Source organism: Schistocerca nitens, chromosome 6, assembly GCF_023898315.1.
Source record: "Schistocerca nitens isolate TAMUIC-IGC-003100 chromosome 6, iqSchNite1.1, whole genome shotgun sequence".
In the NCBI taxonomy this organism is placed as follows: Eukaryota; Metazoa; Arthropoda; class Insecta; order Orthoptera; family Acrididae; genus Schistocerca; species Schistocerca nitens.
Window position 1 is genome coordinate 620,618,826 of NC_064619.1, and position 17,524 is coordinate 620,636,349.

At 43.8% G+C, this 17,524-nt stretch overlaps 1 protein-coding gene across 1 annotated transcript in view; it reads right to left on the minus strand.

Moving 5' to 3' along the window:
- The window catches only part of LOC126263529 (juvenile hormone esterase-like), a 462,481-nt gene that overhangs the window by 319,094 nt on the left and 125,863 nt on the right, over window positions 1-17,524 (minus strand). The window contains exon 2 of the mRNA XM_049960623.1: window positions 5,777-5,914. Coding sequence (XP_049816580.1) covers window positions 5,777-5,914 — 138 coding nt within the window. The remainder of the gene's footprint in view (window positions 1-5,776; window positions 5,915-17,524) is intronic.

A 17,524-nucleotide genomic window follows, 5' to 3' on the forward strand; every position in this document is an offset into this window, starting at 1 on the left:
AGCCTTCGTAGTCATATCCACTACATTGTTCCTACATTGTTCAGGACAAAAGAGTTGCCGCCACCTGATGCTTTGTTTGGTGCCGTAAGATCAAAGGAGGCTGACATCTGGTGTGTGGTCAGTGCTATTCAGTATCATGATCTGTAATTAGGACATGGCTTGGTTTTTTTACCTCCTTTGCGACGCTCTGACGACTGATACACATGTGGGGGACGCCAAGTGGCGGCTACTGTATCGCACTTAATTCCATTCCTCAGTGCTTACAGTTATTAAGTCATGGGAAGTGGGGGTGGGCGTGTAGATGTGGGCTCTGTCCAAGTTGGGAGCCCTGTCTCCTGCAAACTGATTAAGTAAAGGATATGCGTCAATATATTAGTAACACTGATTTGCATTTTGTGTAATGAGAACATTCCTCCCCAGTACAGAGTGGGTCTTTTTACCACCAATTTTTTCTGGATGGGATGAGTATGGATGGGCGAGGGGTAGGAGTGGCATATCCTCTGGTGATGGCACAGTGCCCTAGCTCGGTCGATCCATGAATGTGAAGGTGAACACACATATGAAAATTTTCCAACACCTCCTATCTGCAGCAGTGTAATTATGTTCAAATATGTGTGAAATCTTATGGGACTTAACTGCTAAGGTCATCAGTCCCTAAGCTTACACACCACTGAACCTAAACTATCCTAAGGACAAACACACACACCCTTGCCTGAGGGAGGACTCGAACTTCTGCCGGAACCAGTTGCACAGTCCATGACTGCAGCTCCTTAGACCGCTCGACTAATCCCGTGTGGAATGTAATTATGTAATTAGGACATGTAGTTGCTGGATGTGAGCTTTTGCTACTAAATAAAGAGATTCAACCCATAAAAACTGAATTTTATAGATAAACAATATATCCTCTGCTATGAAATTGAAGCTGACTTCAATTTCATATCATGTTATCTTCCATCTCCAGCACATACTAAGTCCTTTTCCTGCCAATTTCCAGATGTGGGAGGGGGGGGGGTGTTGTGGGGACGTGAGGGAGGGCAGGGGGAATTCCCAGAGCAGATTTGGTCAATTCATTTATCAACTTAATTAATTATCCAATTAATTTGATATCAAAAGTGTATTTGTATTGGCAAGGGTGTTTCCCAGAGGGATGGGGGGAGGAGGAGGGTTATCCCTAGGTGGTCATAAATCCATCCCCAGGATGTCATAAATCAATTAGTATAACAATAGGTTAAGGGAAGGGGGAGGGGTCATAAACTAATCAAGTTCGCCCCTGAACGTATGCAACCCATACTAAAAAATGCCTCAGAATGATCATTACCCTACTACTCAGTCGCTGCACACAGTCAACAGGACAGCTACCAGATTGCTCACCAACTGGTAAGTAACTTAAGCACTTGTGTTATACTCCACCCACCTACCCATGTCCCTTTGAGTAACAGTAACCAACCCACATAAGTGACACTGAGAGTTTTCATTAACATAAGAGGAATATTATTGTTTTTTACTTCTGTCGTAATGATGGCTAGATCTTAATTGTTTTGTGAAGGGTACCTGTAATCAATTATCTGAGGTCCAGAACACAACATTTGATGCAAATAAAATGTTTTAGTGTACTTTCTTTTAATACCTGGAGCATGCACCTCTAATTCCTTTATAATTACTAAGTTGTAAATATCACACACAACTGTAATTATCTTTCTATTAATAAATGCAATCATCTTTCAATAAATCTTGAACTTGAGGCCTTAACTTTGACAAATTCATTTATTACATTGTTAAAGATTAAAGCATTCATCTGGCTGGGTTTTTATTCTTTAATGAAAAGTTATCTTTTAAAGGAATGCTGTGAGACAATAGTTTCAGCTTTAGATTGCATTTTCAAGCCAAAACAGTAGCTGTTGTAATTTGGGAAAGGAGGACACAGCATGTGTCTCGGATGTGAAGAGCTGAATTAGTTTAAACCTGGTCTTCTGCTGTCCACTTTCTAAAGTCATGAAACAGCGTGAAGTTAAACTGACATTCTATCTGGATGTTTATGTATATCTGCTAAAGTACAGCTAAGTCTTTGGCTGTGATGGTTCAATATGCCCTGCTGACATGGAAGAACATCATTGTGATGTTTATAATCTGGTTTCGTATTGTTTTAGTTAAAGCAGATGGGTAATACTAATGGAATAGGTAAATATTCAGATCATATATGACAAATATATCCTGACGGAACTCAGAAGTTCCACTCAACATTTGTAGATAAATTAAATGTACTACAATGTGCTACTGTTTGTAGTTGCCTTGGTAATATTCTCCCAAAATATTAAACCCCTTGGTACATTTTTTCATAGTTAGGATAGGAAAGGGTTAAATAAATTGACATGATAACTGACGCAAATTTTTCCGAAATATGTAATTGTAAGATACGTAACTTGTTTCATTCTAATACCGTCCATCTTAAGCATTGAAGATTGCAGTTGTTACGATAGTCGTTATAAATACTTTAAAATATAACCACTAATACTAGGAACACAATCCTCAGCAACGCATTTCGAGTGTCAAGCTCTCATCATCTGGCTGTCTAAATTAACCCTACAAAACATGTACAGGGTGGAGCACATGTTACAATTGGAAATGTTTAATGTTATTGCATTGAAACAAGAAGCAATATGAAAGGCAATCACGAAAATGAAACGACTCCCTAGTTCTAGCAGAAATTGTATTATCAGAAAAAGATACACAGAAGAAAGTAATAATACAGAAACGAATGTTCTTACGTACTTCTTAGATATTTCAAACTCTTTCTGCATGCTGACCATCAGTCTCGGCGCACAGTTGGATTCGCTGCCATTTGTGTCTGCTTGCCCATCGCAGCATATCGGGAGTGATCATTCTCAGGATTGTCTTTCGCCTAGATATGAACATTTCGCGACTGGGAGCTAAGATACACAGCACATTCATCTATCATCATAATCTTACGGCGAGACACTAATGTTGGAAAACCTGGAAGTAGCTGTTTGCAGGAAACATGTCGCGTATTCATATCATGACCACTTACTTCAACAGTACTGCCGCGTCAAAATGAGCGGTAATCTTTTTTCTTCATTCGATGATGCATGGGGTTTCTGAGAATGTACCCGCCGACCGCTTCCTTGTCGATTTTGCTGATGAAAGAGGCAATGATGCATTGCTTATCATTGCCACAGACCCTGTTGCAAAGGTCTTCGTTTCCAGTTTTCGAATATTAGCCTCCGTTTGGGCTCCTTTCTTGAAATCGATGTAACTGCAAAACCGTATGTTAAGTTACTTGAATACTTTCCGATCGTGACTTCTGGCCCACCCAGTACTTGAGAACCACACAAGCTGTATATATATATATATATATATATATATATATATATATATATATATATATATATATACAGGGAGGAGAAAAATTTAAACCCTGCGTAGCTGATGCCAGAAGGAACCAAAATTACTAATGTTGTGTAGGTCGACAACGCACCATTTTTAAACTGCGGAAACTTGGCGCCACGCACTCCTATTGGCTGTGGGGTTGCCCTGTTGCCAGATGCTCTGGACAACACATAACCGCAAATGATTTGGCTGCTGGAGACACGTCTGCATATCACGTGCGTGCAGTGATGGGGTGAGGGACGTTTGTATGTGTGATCCGACAACCACAGCACTGCCCATCAATATATCTACACTATTTGCCATTAAAATTGCTACACCTCGAAGATGACGTGCTACAGACGCAAAATTTAACTGACAGGAAGAAGATGCTGTCATATGCAAATGATTAGCTTTTCAGAGCATTCACCCAAGGTTGGCGACACCTACAACGTGCAGACATAAGGAAAGTTTCCAACCGATTTCTCATACACAAACAGCAGTCGACCGGCGTTGCCTGGTGAAACGTTGTTGTGATGCCTCGTGTTAGGAGGAGAAATGCGTACCATCACGTTTCCGACTTCGATAAAGGTCGGATTGTAGGCTATGGCGATTGCGGTTTATCGTATCGCGACATTGCTGCTCGCGTTGGTCGAGATCCAATGACTGTTAGCAGAATATGGAATCGGTGGGTTCAGGAGGGTAATATGGAACGCCGTGCTGGATCCCAAAGGCCTCGTATCACTACCAATCGAGATGACAGGCATCTTATCCGCATGGCTGTAATGGACCGTGTAGCCACATCTCGATCCCTGAGTCAACAAATGGGGACGTTTGCAAGACAACAACCATCTGCATGAACAATTCGCCGACGTTTACAGCAGCATGGACTATCAGCTCGGAACTGTGGCTGCGATTACCCTTGACGCTGCATCACAGACAGCAGCGCCTGTGATGGTGTACTCAACTACGAACCTGGGTGCACGAATGACAAAACGTCATTTTTTCGGATGAATCCAGGTTCTGTTTACAGCATCATGATGGTCGCATCCGTGTTTGGCGACATCGCGGTGAACAAACATTGGAAGCGTGTATTCGTCATCGCCATACTGGCATATCACCCGGCGTGATGGTATTGGGTGCCATTGGTTACACGTCTCGGTCACCTCTTGTTCACACTGACGGCACTTTGAACAGTGGCCGTTACATTTCAGATGTGTTATGACCCGTGGCTCTACCCTTCATTCGATCCCTGCGAAACCCTACATTTCAGCAGGATATGCACGACCACATGTTGCAGGTCCTGTACGGGCCTTTCTGGATACAGAAAATGTTCGACTGCTGCTCTGGCCAGCACATTCTTCACATCTCTCACTAACTGAAAACGTCTGGTCAATGGTGGCCGAGCAACTGGCTCGTCACAATACGCCAGTCACTACTCTTGATGAACTGTGGTATCGTGTTGAAGCTGCATGAGCAGCTGTACCTGTACACGCCATCCAAGCTCTGTTTGACTCAATGCCCAGGCGTATCAAGGACGTTATTACGGCCAGAGATTGTTGTTCTGGGTACTGATATCCAGGATCCATGCACCCAAATTGCGTGAAAATATAATCACATCTCAGTTCTAGTATAATATATCTGTCCAATGAATACCCGTTTATCATCTGCATTTCTTCTTGGTGTAGCAATTTTAATGGCCAGTAGTGTATATAATTTGAACATGAAGTCCTAGTCTTACTTTAAAAACGGCAATACTAGTTTCTCTGGTCCACTTATCCGTGTTACCTACCAACCATTCATACCATTGGTATGCTTTCTCTCCATGATGTAGTAGCATTTTTGGAATGTTAATGGAACAGCTGACCCCTTAGTACAGTCTGTCAGAGTCGCAAACACGTTTTTGTTTGATTTGAACACAATGTAGACATTGAGAGCTGCAATGTTGATCTGAAAAAAGAGGCATAGACACCACCCACTTGTCCCTTTGGCAACAGTATGTGCACAACGCATAGCATGAACGACATCTATGCCGTCCTTTGTTTTGTCGTAGTACGTTATTATACCTGTTTTTTTTTTCTTTTCGCCGCTGTCATTCTTTTCAAAAATAATTTTAAGTGTTTCTATATTTCACCTTGTGTGCTTTTGAAGTACTTGTTCAGGTAAAATTTAGCTTAGATAGCCAGATGGTGGGAGCCTGACTCTCGAAATGCATTGCTGAGGATTATGTTCTTAATATTAGTGGTTGTATGCTAAAGTATTTATAGTGAATAGCTTCTTTCAGCTATTAATGATTTCAGCTGATTCTCGTGACAGCAACGGCTAAGCCAAACCTAAAATGTAGGTATGCACAAGGAGGTGTTTGCTTAAAACAGAGCAGCGCTGCGCGACTCACCAGCGGCGTGTAGACGTTGAGGTAGAGGCAGTCCTCGTCTCCCTTGTAGTGGCGCTCCCAGAAGTCGAGCTGTGCGCACTCCGCTCCCTCGCAGATGGCGTCGCGGACGCCCTCCCACGGCTCCACCGCTTCCGGGGGCTGTCGACAAAAATGGCCGCCTGTTAAAGCGCCACGTGGCATAGCCCAGTCTCTATCTGGCTCGCGAGCATCAAGCCATCTTCATACGGGGAGTAGAACACGGAGAGGTTAGAGACATCATAGCGTGGGACATCAATTCGGCAAGCATTTGCAAGTTTGAGTGGGATTTTGTAAACTTGCTGCGAAATGTAAACCAATGCTACACAAGGACTCCTTGCAGATGGTTAGCACAACGTGTCAGAAGCCGTTATGAAGTGATTTTTGTATTAGCACTTACTTGCCACAAGAATATCCCGTTTCAAAGCACTGGCACAATACGGAAATAATAAAAAAAACTCGATTTTTCACTGTTTGTTATAATAAAACCTCGGTAAGCAGTATGTTTGTGGACAATAGTGCTACCATGACCTCGAGTCCAAAGGTACTGATGGCAATATTGGGCTGCTGAGAAGTTTTATTGAACCAATGGTTGTGTATAGTTTAGCAACTCATGTAGATGCAGGCTTGGATCCATGTGGCACGGTGGGAGATGGGAGGGAAGAAATGAGATCAAGAATATTTTTGTGAAAGTACATAGTTTTAGACATCTATCACCCTCCAAGTTTCACAGGAAACATTTCGAGAATAAACCAGCATGAAAACTGTCTTGGAAATGGCAGGGAATGCTAGAAATTACAGCTACACTTAGCACAGATTTGTAGAGGTTCAGAACGTGGTGGCGACCTGTGTCAAGGAAGGGACAGCAGGGCGCTCAAATGGATGGCTGTTTGAGGAATTCATTGAACCTTGGATCTATATTCTCGATGACAGGGTACATGAGGGCTCTCACTAATGAGTGGAAGTTACAGAATGTCTGCCAGTATACAATTTGGGCCCAACTACAGGAAAAGGGAGAGATGGGGGTTCACACCTGCGTGTCTAGTGGCCAGTCCTGGTGGACAGTGACAGAGCCGAATGGCACTAGGGCCTCCACTCTGAAGTTGGAAAACTAAGAGAGGCATCTGTTCTGCTTCAAGTCTGGATTGCAAGAGAGTAAAACAATTATGTTCTGCACTCCAGAACCATCCAATGAGCCCACACGTGGCCCACCTCCCACACTTTCTAATGGCTAAACTGATGGTATGGATTTGCTGACAAATTCGTGGGCTGAAGGTGTCTCATCCAATGACCCCGCATGTAACCTCCTTCCTACACACGCTACTGGCTAAACTGATGGAGCGGATGCAACAACAAATACAGCAAAGGGCTGAAGGCATCTCAACCAATGACCCCACACGCGACCTGTCTCCCACATTTGCCAATGGCTAAACTGATGGGATGCATTCACCAGCAAATTCAGCGGAGGGCTCAAGGTGTTCCACCCAATTACCTAACATGTAAACTGCTTCCCATGCTTGCTATTGGCTAAACCAATGGTGATGGTTCATCAGCTAATTCAGCGGAGGGCTGAAGGCGTCTATTATCTGTTTTAACTGGTTAGAACTGCACCAGTTCTCAGAGGCACGGTGCTTGGGTCACACAGGCATGGTAAAGCCATATGGAGTGAAGCTGGGAAATGTCTGAACATGCAGCTAGCACCTCTGAAGAAAATTTGTTTAAACTATAAGGGACAGTCAAATGGAAACAAGGCAAAAGGAAAAAATAACTAACTTGTTTATTATTTAAAAAGTAATCACCATAACTGGCAATAAATTTATCCCAACTTGAGACAAGATAGTCAATGCCTTCACGGAAAAAACGTTTGCTGTTGCCTACAGAATCACTATTGTACCCAGGTTTGCTCCTCTTGGTTCAAAGCAAATCGCCAGCGACGTATATCTTTCTTTAGGACTGTATGTGTAAAGGTTTCCCAGAGAAACCTCTACAGCATAGCCGAAACAACTGGGCCACACATATGACATAGTCATTCTCCTTCAGAATAACAGAAAAATTTCTCATTAATGGATGCAACCAGGTGGATGATTTTCTCAGAATGCCACGAACATAACGCTAACATAATAAAACGTCAAAAAGACTTTTATATCATAAATGAAGATAGCTTATAATAGGAAGTGGTAGGTCTGTGTATCATCAGGTAAAGTTGAGTAGCGTACAATGTACAGGTGAAGTACAGCGGCAATAAACTGACAGCTTTCGAAAAATAAGTAGATCCTACCTTATGAAAGGGTGGTTCTGGTTTTAAAATTAAAAAGAGGGCGCAAGATAGATCTCAAGGTAAACACAATACAAAATGATAAGTTTAACTCTTTACTGTTTACACAAAATAGTTTCCTTATTGAAGGTTCCTATTAACAAAACTGCCAAATACAGTGGTTCTCTCTAAACGTGAATATGAAACTTCTAGCAAAGGACTAATTTCATAACTAACTAATCATATTCTAGATAAACGATCACACTCTACGCCAAGACCTCGAGAGAAGGAGATTCCAATAAGAGAGGTGCAATATTTCAAAGCTGTGACTGGAAAGATAACATAAAGAAAAATGGTACCATTGTGAGGTTTTAGTGGAAACTAGCCTCCTTCAATGAAAGAAAGAAGTACACGACAGATTTCATAGCTTAGCAGAAGGGTTAGTAAAAATAAGCTAGGTCAGGCCAGTGATCACAGTCCACTGAAATCGACAAAACGGACGTTGGCTACCATACCGCCAGAGCAGCATGAATAACTTTGCTACCAAAAACTTGTCAGAACTTGTCTCTGGCGGACGTAAAGCCATCGGCACACGGACCGTGCATCCGAACGTTGAGCGTTGAGCGTGCCGAGTTTCTGACGTCATAGCGTGGAATAACACAGTCGGGAGTCTTTCCGAACGTGCAGAGCAATATCGAGCATGTCAGATATTCTGAGCGTGCGTCTGAGCGTTGACCAATGAGATGGCCAAACGCCACCTACGTCACACGCACGCCGTCTCCATTCAGCTCAGAGATGTGACGCGCCATATTGGCATTCTTATGCCGTTTCTGAGCACCAGCAAATTGAGAATCACTGGAAAACTCGTTGTTACTTGTGTGATTCGTTCCAATAAAATAAAGAGAAACATCATATTCGTGGCCAAAGAATGATTCTAAATTGCGTATTATGAGAGTAGGCTATTTGAAGGCAACGACACACTGAAGATCCACGCAAAACGCATTGTTCTTGGTACAATTCTTTATAATTTAATTTCATTTAGTAACATAACTATCTACGATTAACGTTGAAAGCAAAGGGTAACACGATACATTTACATCCCCTGGAGAGTGATGTTGGTTTAGTGTAATGAGTAGCGTCCTTGTCTGAAAAAGTGTTCTCATTAGGGCGGGGGTTCGCGTCTAATGACTTCCGATAATTTTTTCCTAACATTTGCGTATTTATTAGGTTCTGATACTTTATTATTAGTTTAATATAAGTATATGCTGTAATATTTGATGTTATGCAAATATAAGTTCATCTTTTTTTGACTTTGTTCTATTGGCTTACCTAATTCACGTGTTACAATGATGCTGCTACTGGGTAGGAACAGTGATCAAGTAAGACTGACCTTGGGGTTTTACTAAAATGTGGGAGCGATGAAATAATGTTCATCTTATTCGGAGAAGTATTCCAAATTTGTACCGCACTGTTTGTAATGGAACTTTTATAAGCCTGTGTCTTTATTGATTGGACATGGTACTTTCCTTTTCGTGGACGATGGAGGAAATGTGCGTTTTAACAGAGCTAACGTGGGAATTTTACTCGCGCCCGTTGAGTAAACAGTGTGATTTGCGAACTAGAAACATCCCTCAACTGTCGCTGGAGTGCGTTGCGATCGCGTATACCACGTTGGGGCCCCACGTACCGTGTGCACGAGTCGCATCGTTCCTGAGCGTACAGAAGCACGTTGAACTTGGCACGCTCAACGTTAACGTTCGACAGCACGGTCCGTGTGCCGACGGCTTAAGAGTGCATGTGCAAACGTGAAATTGTGAAATACTTAGGAATGTATAGCGAAAGATACGCAGTTGCAACTTACATTTAGATCAAAGTTACTTCGCAAAAAGGAAACGCCGACTATTCTCTCATCATCATTAGAATAACCCTGATGTAAACAAACACAAACGCGATGATCGGTCAGAAACCGTAGCACACGTACACTGTTGTTGTTACGCTCTTAGAAGTAGGTCCTACTTGTGTATTAGATATCTTATTACTAAGTTACGTTAAATGAAACTTTAAGATATTCTAATATATTAACAGCCATCGACGTTTTTCTTAATCACACTTTAGCTACGTAATTTTGATTTCAAAAATCGTGTACAGTCACAATCTCTGTACTGTTGTGCTCTGATTGTCGGGCTGTTAATACGTAGTGTGCAAATGGCTGAGGCTGCTTCCTGCACCGTAGTGGAACACGGGTAAAAGATGCCGAGAAATACGTTGTTCTTAATGTTTTTCATAAATTGACAGAAAAAAATCGGCTTTGAAGCCTTCCAGGGGACTGTATTTGATATAGTTGATATACACATACGCATGGAATGTACAGTGGAATCGGTAGCTTAGTAGACAGATAAATCTGATGTAGTTTTGGGATCTGAGGTTCAAATTTCGCATTGTTCAACTTTTTTTTCGTTCAGTGAAGTACTAGCATCTCGTAATAGTAAAATTCATGATTATTTTTTTATGACTAATGCCCACTTTATTGTTTCTAATTATACACTGCACGCGAAATTCCTGTTTTCATTTCAAATATAAATTCTTAATTCTCGATATTTTATGAAATATTGTTGATAATGGTTGCTTAAATTAAGAAAACATTACAATTTAACTTTTTAGGATAAAAATGAAAAACCAAATTTGGATTACGTCCATTGTTTTGTACCACAGATTTAGTCTCACACGAACCAAGTGGTAAGTGTCGTAGAAACATGAAAAACAATCATTTTCACAGCATCGAGCGCAGCATACAAATGCTGCATTTTTACATTTGCCACTGTACCATTACAATATGAACCAAACAGAACTGATCTGGGGCCAAGTAGACGGATTTGTCGTGAGAAATAACAAGACTATTAAGCTGCCAGACGTACTGGAACTAACGCACGCAGCCTTCTCCCGTGTCACTGCCGCACGCAGGCGAGATATGCACTCATGCTCATAAATTAAGGACAATTGCAGAATGTGGTGTCACACAACGTGGCACTACACATAACTGGCGCCAATAGCATAGGCACATAGGGAACACACACGACACAGACCTGTAAGACCACGGTATTGGTGATAAATTGTGAAAACCGCCCCGAAACACATGTGCTACAAAACCCCACTGTTTCCTGCGCATGTACGCCGACATCAATAAGGGATATGATCACAATGCACACGTATATAGGCCGCACTACGGGTTGGCATACTCTGGATCGGGTGGTCGAGCACCTGCTGGGGTATAGCCTCCCATTCTTGCACCAGTGCCTGTCGGAGCTCCTGAAGTGTCTTAGGGGCTTGAAGACGTGCAGCGATACGTCTACCGAAAGCATCCCCAGACGTGCTCGATGGGGTTTAGGTCTGGAGAACAGGCAGGCCACTCCATTCACCTGATTTCTTCTGTCTCAAGGTACTCCTCCACGATGGCAGCTCGGTGGGCCGTGCGTTATCATCCATCAAGGGGAAGGTAGGACCCACTGCACCCCTGAAAAGGTGGACATACCGGTGTAAAATGACGTCCAGACACACCTGACGTGTTACAGTTCCTCTGTCAAAGACATGCAGGGATGTACGTGCACCAATCATAATCACACCCCACACCATCAAACCACGACCTCCATACAGGAACCTTTCAAGGACATTTAGGGGTTGGTATCTGGTTCCTGGTTCATGCCAAATGAAAACCCGGCGAGAATCACTGTTCAGACTACACCTGGACTCGTCCGTGAGCATAACCTGGGACCACTGTTCCAATGACCATGTACTGTATTCTTGACACCAGGCTTTACGGGCTCTCCTGTGGCCAGGGGTCAGTGGAATGCACCTGGCAGGTCTCCGGGCGAATAAACCATGTCTGTTCAGTCGTCTGTGTGTTTGGAGCCAACTGTTCCAGTGGCTGCTGTAAGGTCCCGAGCAAAGCCTGGTGTCAAGAATACAGTACATGGTCATTGGAACAGTGGTCCCAGGTTATGCTCACGGACGAGTCCAGGTATAGTCTGAACAGTGATTCTCGCCGGGTTTTCATTTGGCATGCAGTACTCCGTGGCCGTCTGCGTGTTGTAGACTGTGGACGTCCCGTATTGTAGCGCCTGGACATGTTTCCTGTCTGCTGGAATCGTTGCCATGATCTTGAGATCACACTTTGTGGCACACGGAGGGCCCGTGCTACGACCTGCTGTGTTTCATCAGCCTCCTGTCGCCCTAGTATTCTACCCGTCATAATATCATCAATATGTGTTCTCTGAGCCATTTTCAACCCACAGTCACCATTAGCACGTCTGAAAACGTCCGCACATTTACTCGCTGCACCGTACTCTGACAAGCACCTAAATCTCTGCGTATATGGACTGCTGCCAGCGCCACGTGCGACGACCGCAGGTCAAATGCACCGCATGGTCACACCACGAGGTGATTTAAACCCGCAAACCGCCCACCAGAGCGTTGTTTCACCATGTATCAGCATTACCCTTAATTTATGAGGATGAGTGTAGAACGGAACGTCAGAAAAGAAGAGGGGGAAATGCGGCCCGTGATTGGCTTCATGTATTCTGTTGTTAATCGACTCGTTATCAACGTTAACAGATGACAGTTCCAGAACTGACTTGTATTTCTCGGATTGAGATAACGTAGGAGATTACCAGACGACCGACTGTAATTAATACCTTTAGTGGCTTTATACTCAATAATACGGTGTAATCTCTGCACTGTGCTTTTGCGTCACACATAGCTCGCTAGGAAAAATTACTCTGTGTTTAAGTTAGGAATTTTGATCACTCTTTTTTGTAATTAGAATACAATTATAGGCGAGAACGAGAGCGTTTTATGCTTTCCGTCCGATCAGAAGGCGAGTGCGGTAGTGCTGGAGTTTTACCGAATATTTTTTTAATTCTCTTTAAAAATTAAATGACATTGGAAGCTATATTGTTTCTCTGTTCGTCACCTTTTACGTCTTAACTGCGACTGCTCACAGCATTGCAGGTTAGTTGGATCCAAATTAAATGCGCCGGTAACGCTGTTGTCCCACATTAACGCTCATTTTATCTGCGTGTGACACAGCATAAAACTTATCCTTAAAATCGTACTTGCCTGTATTGGACACAGCTTGGCTTCAACTCCACGTCAAACGAAATCCAAGGAGATTGAAGCAAACGCGGAAGAATACATGGTGTAATGTTTACATCAGGTTTATTCTTATGGTGAACACAATATAGCACTTCATTACTCTAGTGGAAGAGTTCAACACAAAGCAGTTCCATCTTCATCAAATTCCTGTGCACATCGGTTAGTTAAAATTAATTTGGTGTAATTGAGGCAAACTCGAGTAGGAACTGCACTCTGTGATGCGCGGCGCCGTTTTATGTAGTCCCGGATGGTGAAGCACAGATAGTGTAGTGTCGAAAAGCTTCGAGGCTGTTTGAGATGTTTGTGGATAAGTGAGAAATGGGGAGAGCGTAGTGGAATGTTTGTGGCGTGTGTTTATGAGAAAGAGTGGAGGAAGAGAAAGAGAGAGAGAGAGAGAGAGAGAGAGAGAAGGAGAAGGCGTCAGCATGATTGTTCAAATGTGAGTGAAATCTTGTGGGACTTAACTGCTAAGGTCATCAGTCCCTAAGCTTACACACTACTTAACCTAAATTATCCTAAGGACAAACACACACATCCATGCCCGAGGGAGGACTCGAACCTCCGCCGGGACCTGCCGCACAGTCCATGACTGCAGCGCCCGCGACCACTCGGATAATCCCGCGCGAGCCCGCCGGGGTGGCCGAGCGGTTCTAGGCGCTACAGTCTGGAACCGCGCGACCGCTACGGTCGCAGGTTCGAATCCTGCCTCGGGCATGGATGTGTGTGATGTCCTTAGGTTAGTTAGGTTTAATTAGTTCTAAGTTCTAGGGGACCGATGACCACAGATGTTAAGTCTCATAGTGCTCAGAGCCATTTTGAATCCCGCGCGGCTCAGCATGGCTGCTGCCTGCATGTTTATTAACGAGTATCGTCACCACAGACCTACTCACACAGGCTGAATTGTTTTGCTCGTGCTCTTTGATCGTAGCATTATCGTAGATTTATTACGATGCTTGCCACCTCATTATTACGCACTACAAGAGAAAATAGCTATTATAAAACCAAAGTTGATACGATATTTACAAATTTTTTTATCACTATGTAACAAGATTTGATGTGCTTTGTTCTTTAGGTCGACATCGTTTTGGCGGAGCCCTCGCTGATGCCCAGGGCTCTAAAAAGACATTTGTAAAAACTCTATAAGCCTGAAGCTACCACAAAAGCTCCCTTTGGCGTCATGAAGGGCTATCGGAATCTGAAGGTATCCTGATTTCACGTCTAAGGTAGTGAAAAATTTGGAGTTCCCAATCTGTCCAATTCATGGCAACGGGTAATTTCAGCCGCAATATTCTTGTTTACTGCCCTCATATTTACACATAGGCGATCTGTCTTCTGACGACTGATTCATTTTCTTAGGTACTATCGCGATTGGAGACCGGCTGATGACTGGATAATTCCTGCATCATGTTGCTGCTGGACTGTTCCTTCTACAAGACTCTGTAATTGACGCGGAATTCGGTATGGCTTCTCTGCTGTTGGCGTGGCATTCCTGGGAGGAATTTCGTGGTAAACGATGCCAGCAGTGGGCACGTATTGCCTTTCCTCAAAAACGAAGAATACCACTCCAAAACTGGATACAGCAGACTCCACTCAAAGTCAGTTAGATGTAATATGTCACTTTGTAACTGCTGTTTAGGGGGTCAGGTGACAGTGTGTACTAGGCAACGGCATCTGTCTGCCTCTACCGTCAATTCTCTCTTCAGAAATGGGTTCCTCATCCTCAGTTATTTCTTGCATGTTGGTCAGTATGGTTCCAGGCAGTGAAGCCAAAACGTACAGGGACTTTTGCAGTTTCTCGCCGTGGAGCTTGGTAACACTGCTAGTATCCAAGTCTGAAGTACTGCCATCTGCAATAGCTCTATACAACACGTCACTCATATTCCCGTGTTAGTCGTTGTATTGTAGCAGACTGTAAAACATTGCAGCTCCATTGTCGATCTGCACCAAGGAGGAAATGAGGGCAGTGATCCGCTTTTTGTTTATGGAGGGTGTTAAACCTGCAGAAATTATTCGTCCACTGCAAGCACAGTGTCGTGACAGCTGTTTATCGCGAAGGAAAATCTACGAATGGGCGGAGCGCTTCAAACAGAGAAGATCTTCTCTATGTGATGAGGAAGGGGAGGCCATCGACGTCAGCAACTGAGGACAGTTTGGAAATCTTTGAGGGTATGGTGATGGAAAACAGATGAATCGCCAACACTTTACATCTTACACGACAAGCTAAATTTTCGGGAAGTATGTGCACGGTAGCTACCGAAAGAATTCTCAGAAAAGCGTAAGGTGCAAAGGATGGACATCTCTCGTAAACATCTGGCCCGTTTTCATCACGAGAGAGATGTATTTTTACAGCAAATTGTTACTGTAGACGAAACGTGGGTGCGTCATCGCGAATCGGAAAGTGAGGTTGTGAGCATGGTTTGGAAACACCCACCATAACCAGAAGCTTAGAAATTTTACCGTCGACCATTAGCTGGTAAGATTAAGTTAACACTATTCAGGGACATGTAAGGTGTGCTAACCGTTCATTTCACCCCAAGAAGAGAAGCAGCGAACAGTGATAACTATTGTGATGTGTTGCGAACCAAACTGAAACCTGCAATCAGATTCAAGCGTCGGGGAAAACTGCGAAAAGTGTCATCTTGCAGCAAGTTAGCGTTTGGCCACATGCTGCCAAAAAGAGGGCGAAATAATAAAAAATTCGAATTGCTTTAACACCCGGCATACAGTCGAAACCTGGCTACAAGCGACTTCTATATGTTTGGACCATTGAAGGAAGCGCTCAGTGGAAGGAGATTTACAACCGATGCAGTGCAAAATTGGTTACAGATGCAACCAAAAAGCTTTTTTTCCGACGGAATCAAAAAACTTGTGAAACGCTGGACAATGTGCGTCGAAGTACAGGGATGTTATGTAGAAAAATAATTCATGTTTCAGTTTTCTGTCATTAGAATAGATATTCCTTTTCTCAAAAGTCCCGTACTGTTTGACTTCCCTCGTGCGTCATGTAAACCAAAGTTAGTCAGGAACCCAGGAATGTTTATCTTTGTTCCCACAGTTTCAGTCCTACACGGGTCCTGTCTCACTTGCACCTGTGATGTCATCAAGAACGTCGTTTTGGGTGAGTGGGTCATCCAAAAAGACGGCTCTTTTGGGCTCTGAGATTTTGACAGTTAACCAGAGAATCCTTGCAATAATGTCTGCTCACCGTGATCGGCCACCAGCTGCATAGACGTGAACCATATTTTTTTTCAAGGCCATCCTACGGGCCGAACAGTAAGCGATCCCACTTCTGACGCCAAATGTGTACAAGTCCACCCTCAGAACGTGGAGGCGACTACTGGCAAGGACGGGAGAGGAGGGCACCGAAAGGAATGGCTGTTGGGAACGAAAGAGAGAAATTCGGTGAAGCTTGGATCTATATTCTCAATGGAAGGGTACGTGAGGCTTCGCCCTAGGAAGTGGAAGTTACAGTATGACTGTCAGTCTATGGTTTGGGCCTAACTACGGGAACAGGAAGTGGGAGAGTTGGCTGTTCACATCTGTGTGGCTGGTGGCCTGCCTGGCAAGCGGTGACACAGATAGATGGCACTATGTCCCCTGCTCTGATTCTGGAAACTAAGACAGATGTCTGGACTACAAGAGATAAAACAACTGCGTTCAGCACGCCAAGAACCTCCAACGAACACATATGTGACTGTCTCACTTGCTATTGGCTAAACCGATGATACTGATTCGCCAATGAACTAACCAGAGGGCTCAAGAGCTCTTTTGCCCGCATCTCGTGGTCGTGCGGTAGCGTTCTCGCTTCCCACGCCCGGGTTCCCGGGTTCGATTCCCGGCGGGGTCAAGGATTTTCTCTGCCTCGTGATGGCTGGGTGTTGTGTGATGTCCTTAGGTTAGTTAGGTTTAAGTAGTTCTAAGTTCTAGGGGACTGATGACCATAGCTGTTAAGTCCCATAGTGCTCAGAGCCATTTGAACCATCAAGAGCTCTTTTGTCAGCGGTTTCAGCTGTAGAGAAGTGCGTTGTTTCTGAAGACAGGTAGTATGGGTCGTGCAGGCGCGGTAAAGGCATACAGAGTGAAGCTGGAAAACTGTCTGAAATACGCAACTGGTGTCTATGACATAAAAATGTTTTAAACTAAATTCCTAAACATTCCTAGACTGCTCGAACAGTCCACGGGTATAATGCCGGTTCATAGCGTCCAACGGGCATAATATTTCGGCGATCAGACACGTCGCCATCGTCAGGTGCGCTGACGAACTGGGCTCCTGAGGGCGGGCGGCCGATTTAAATCCCCCCCCGCGAGCCGCTTTCACCGCCGTCCGCGCC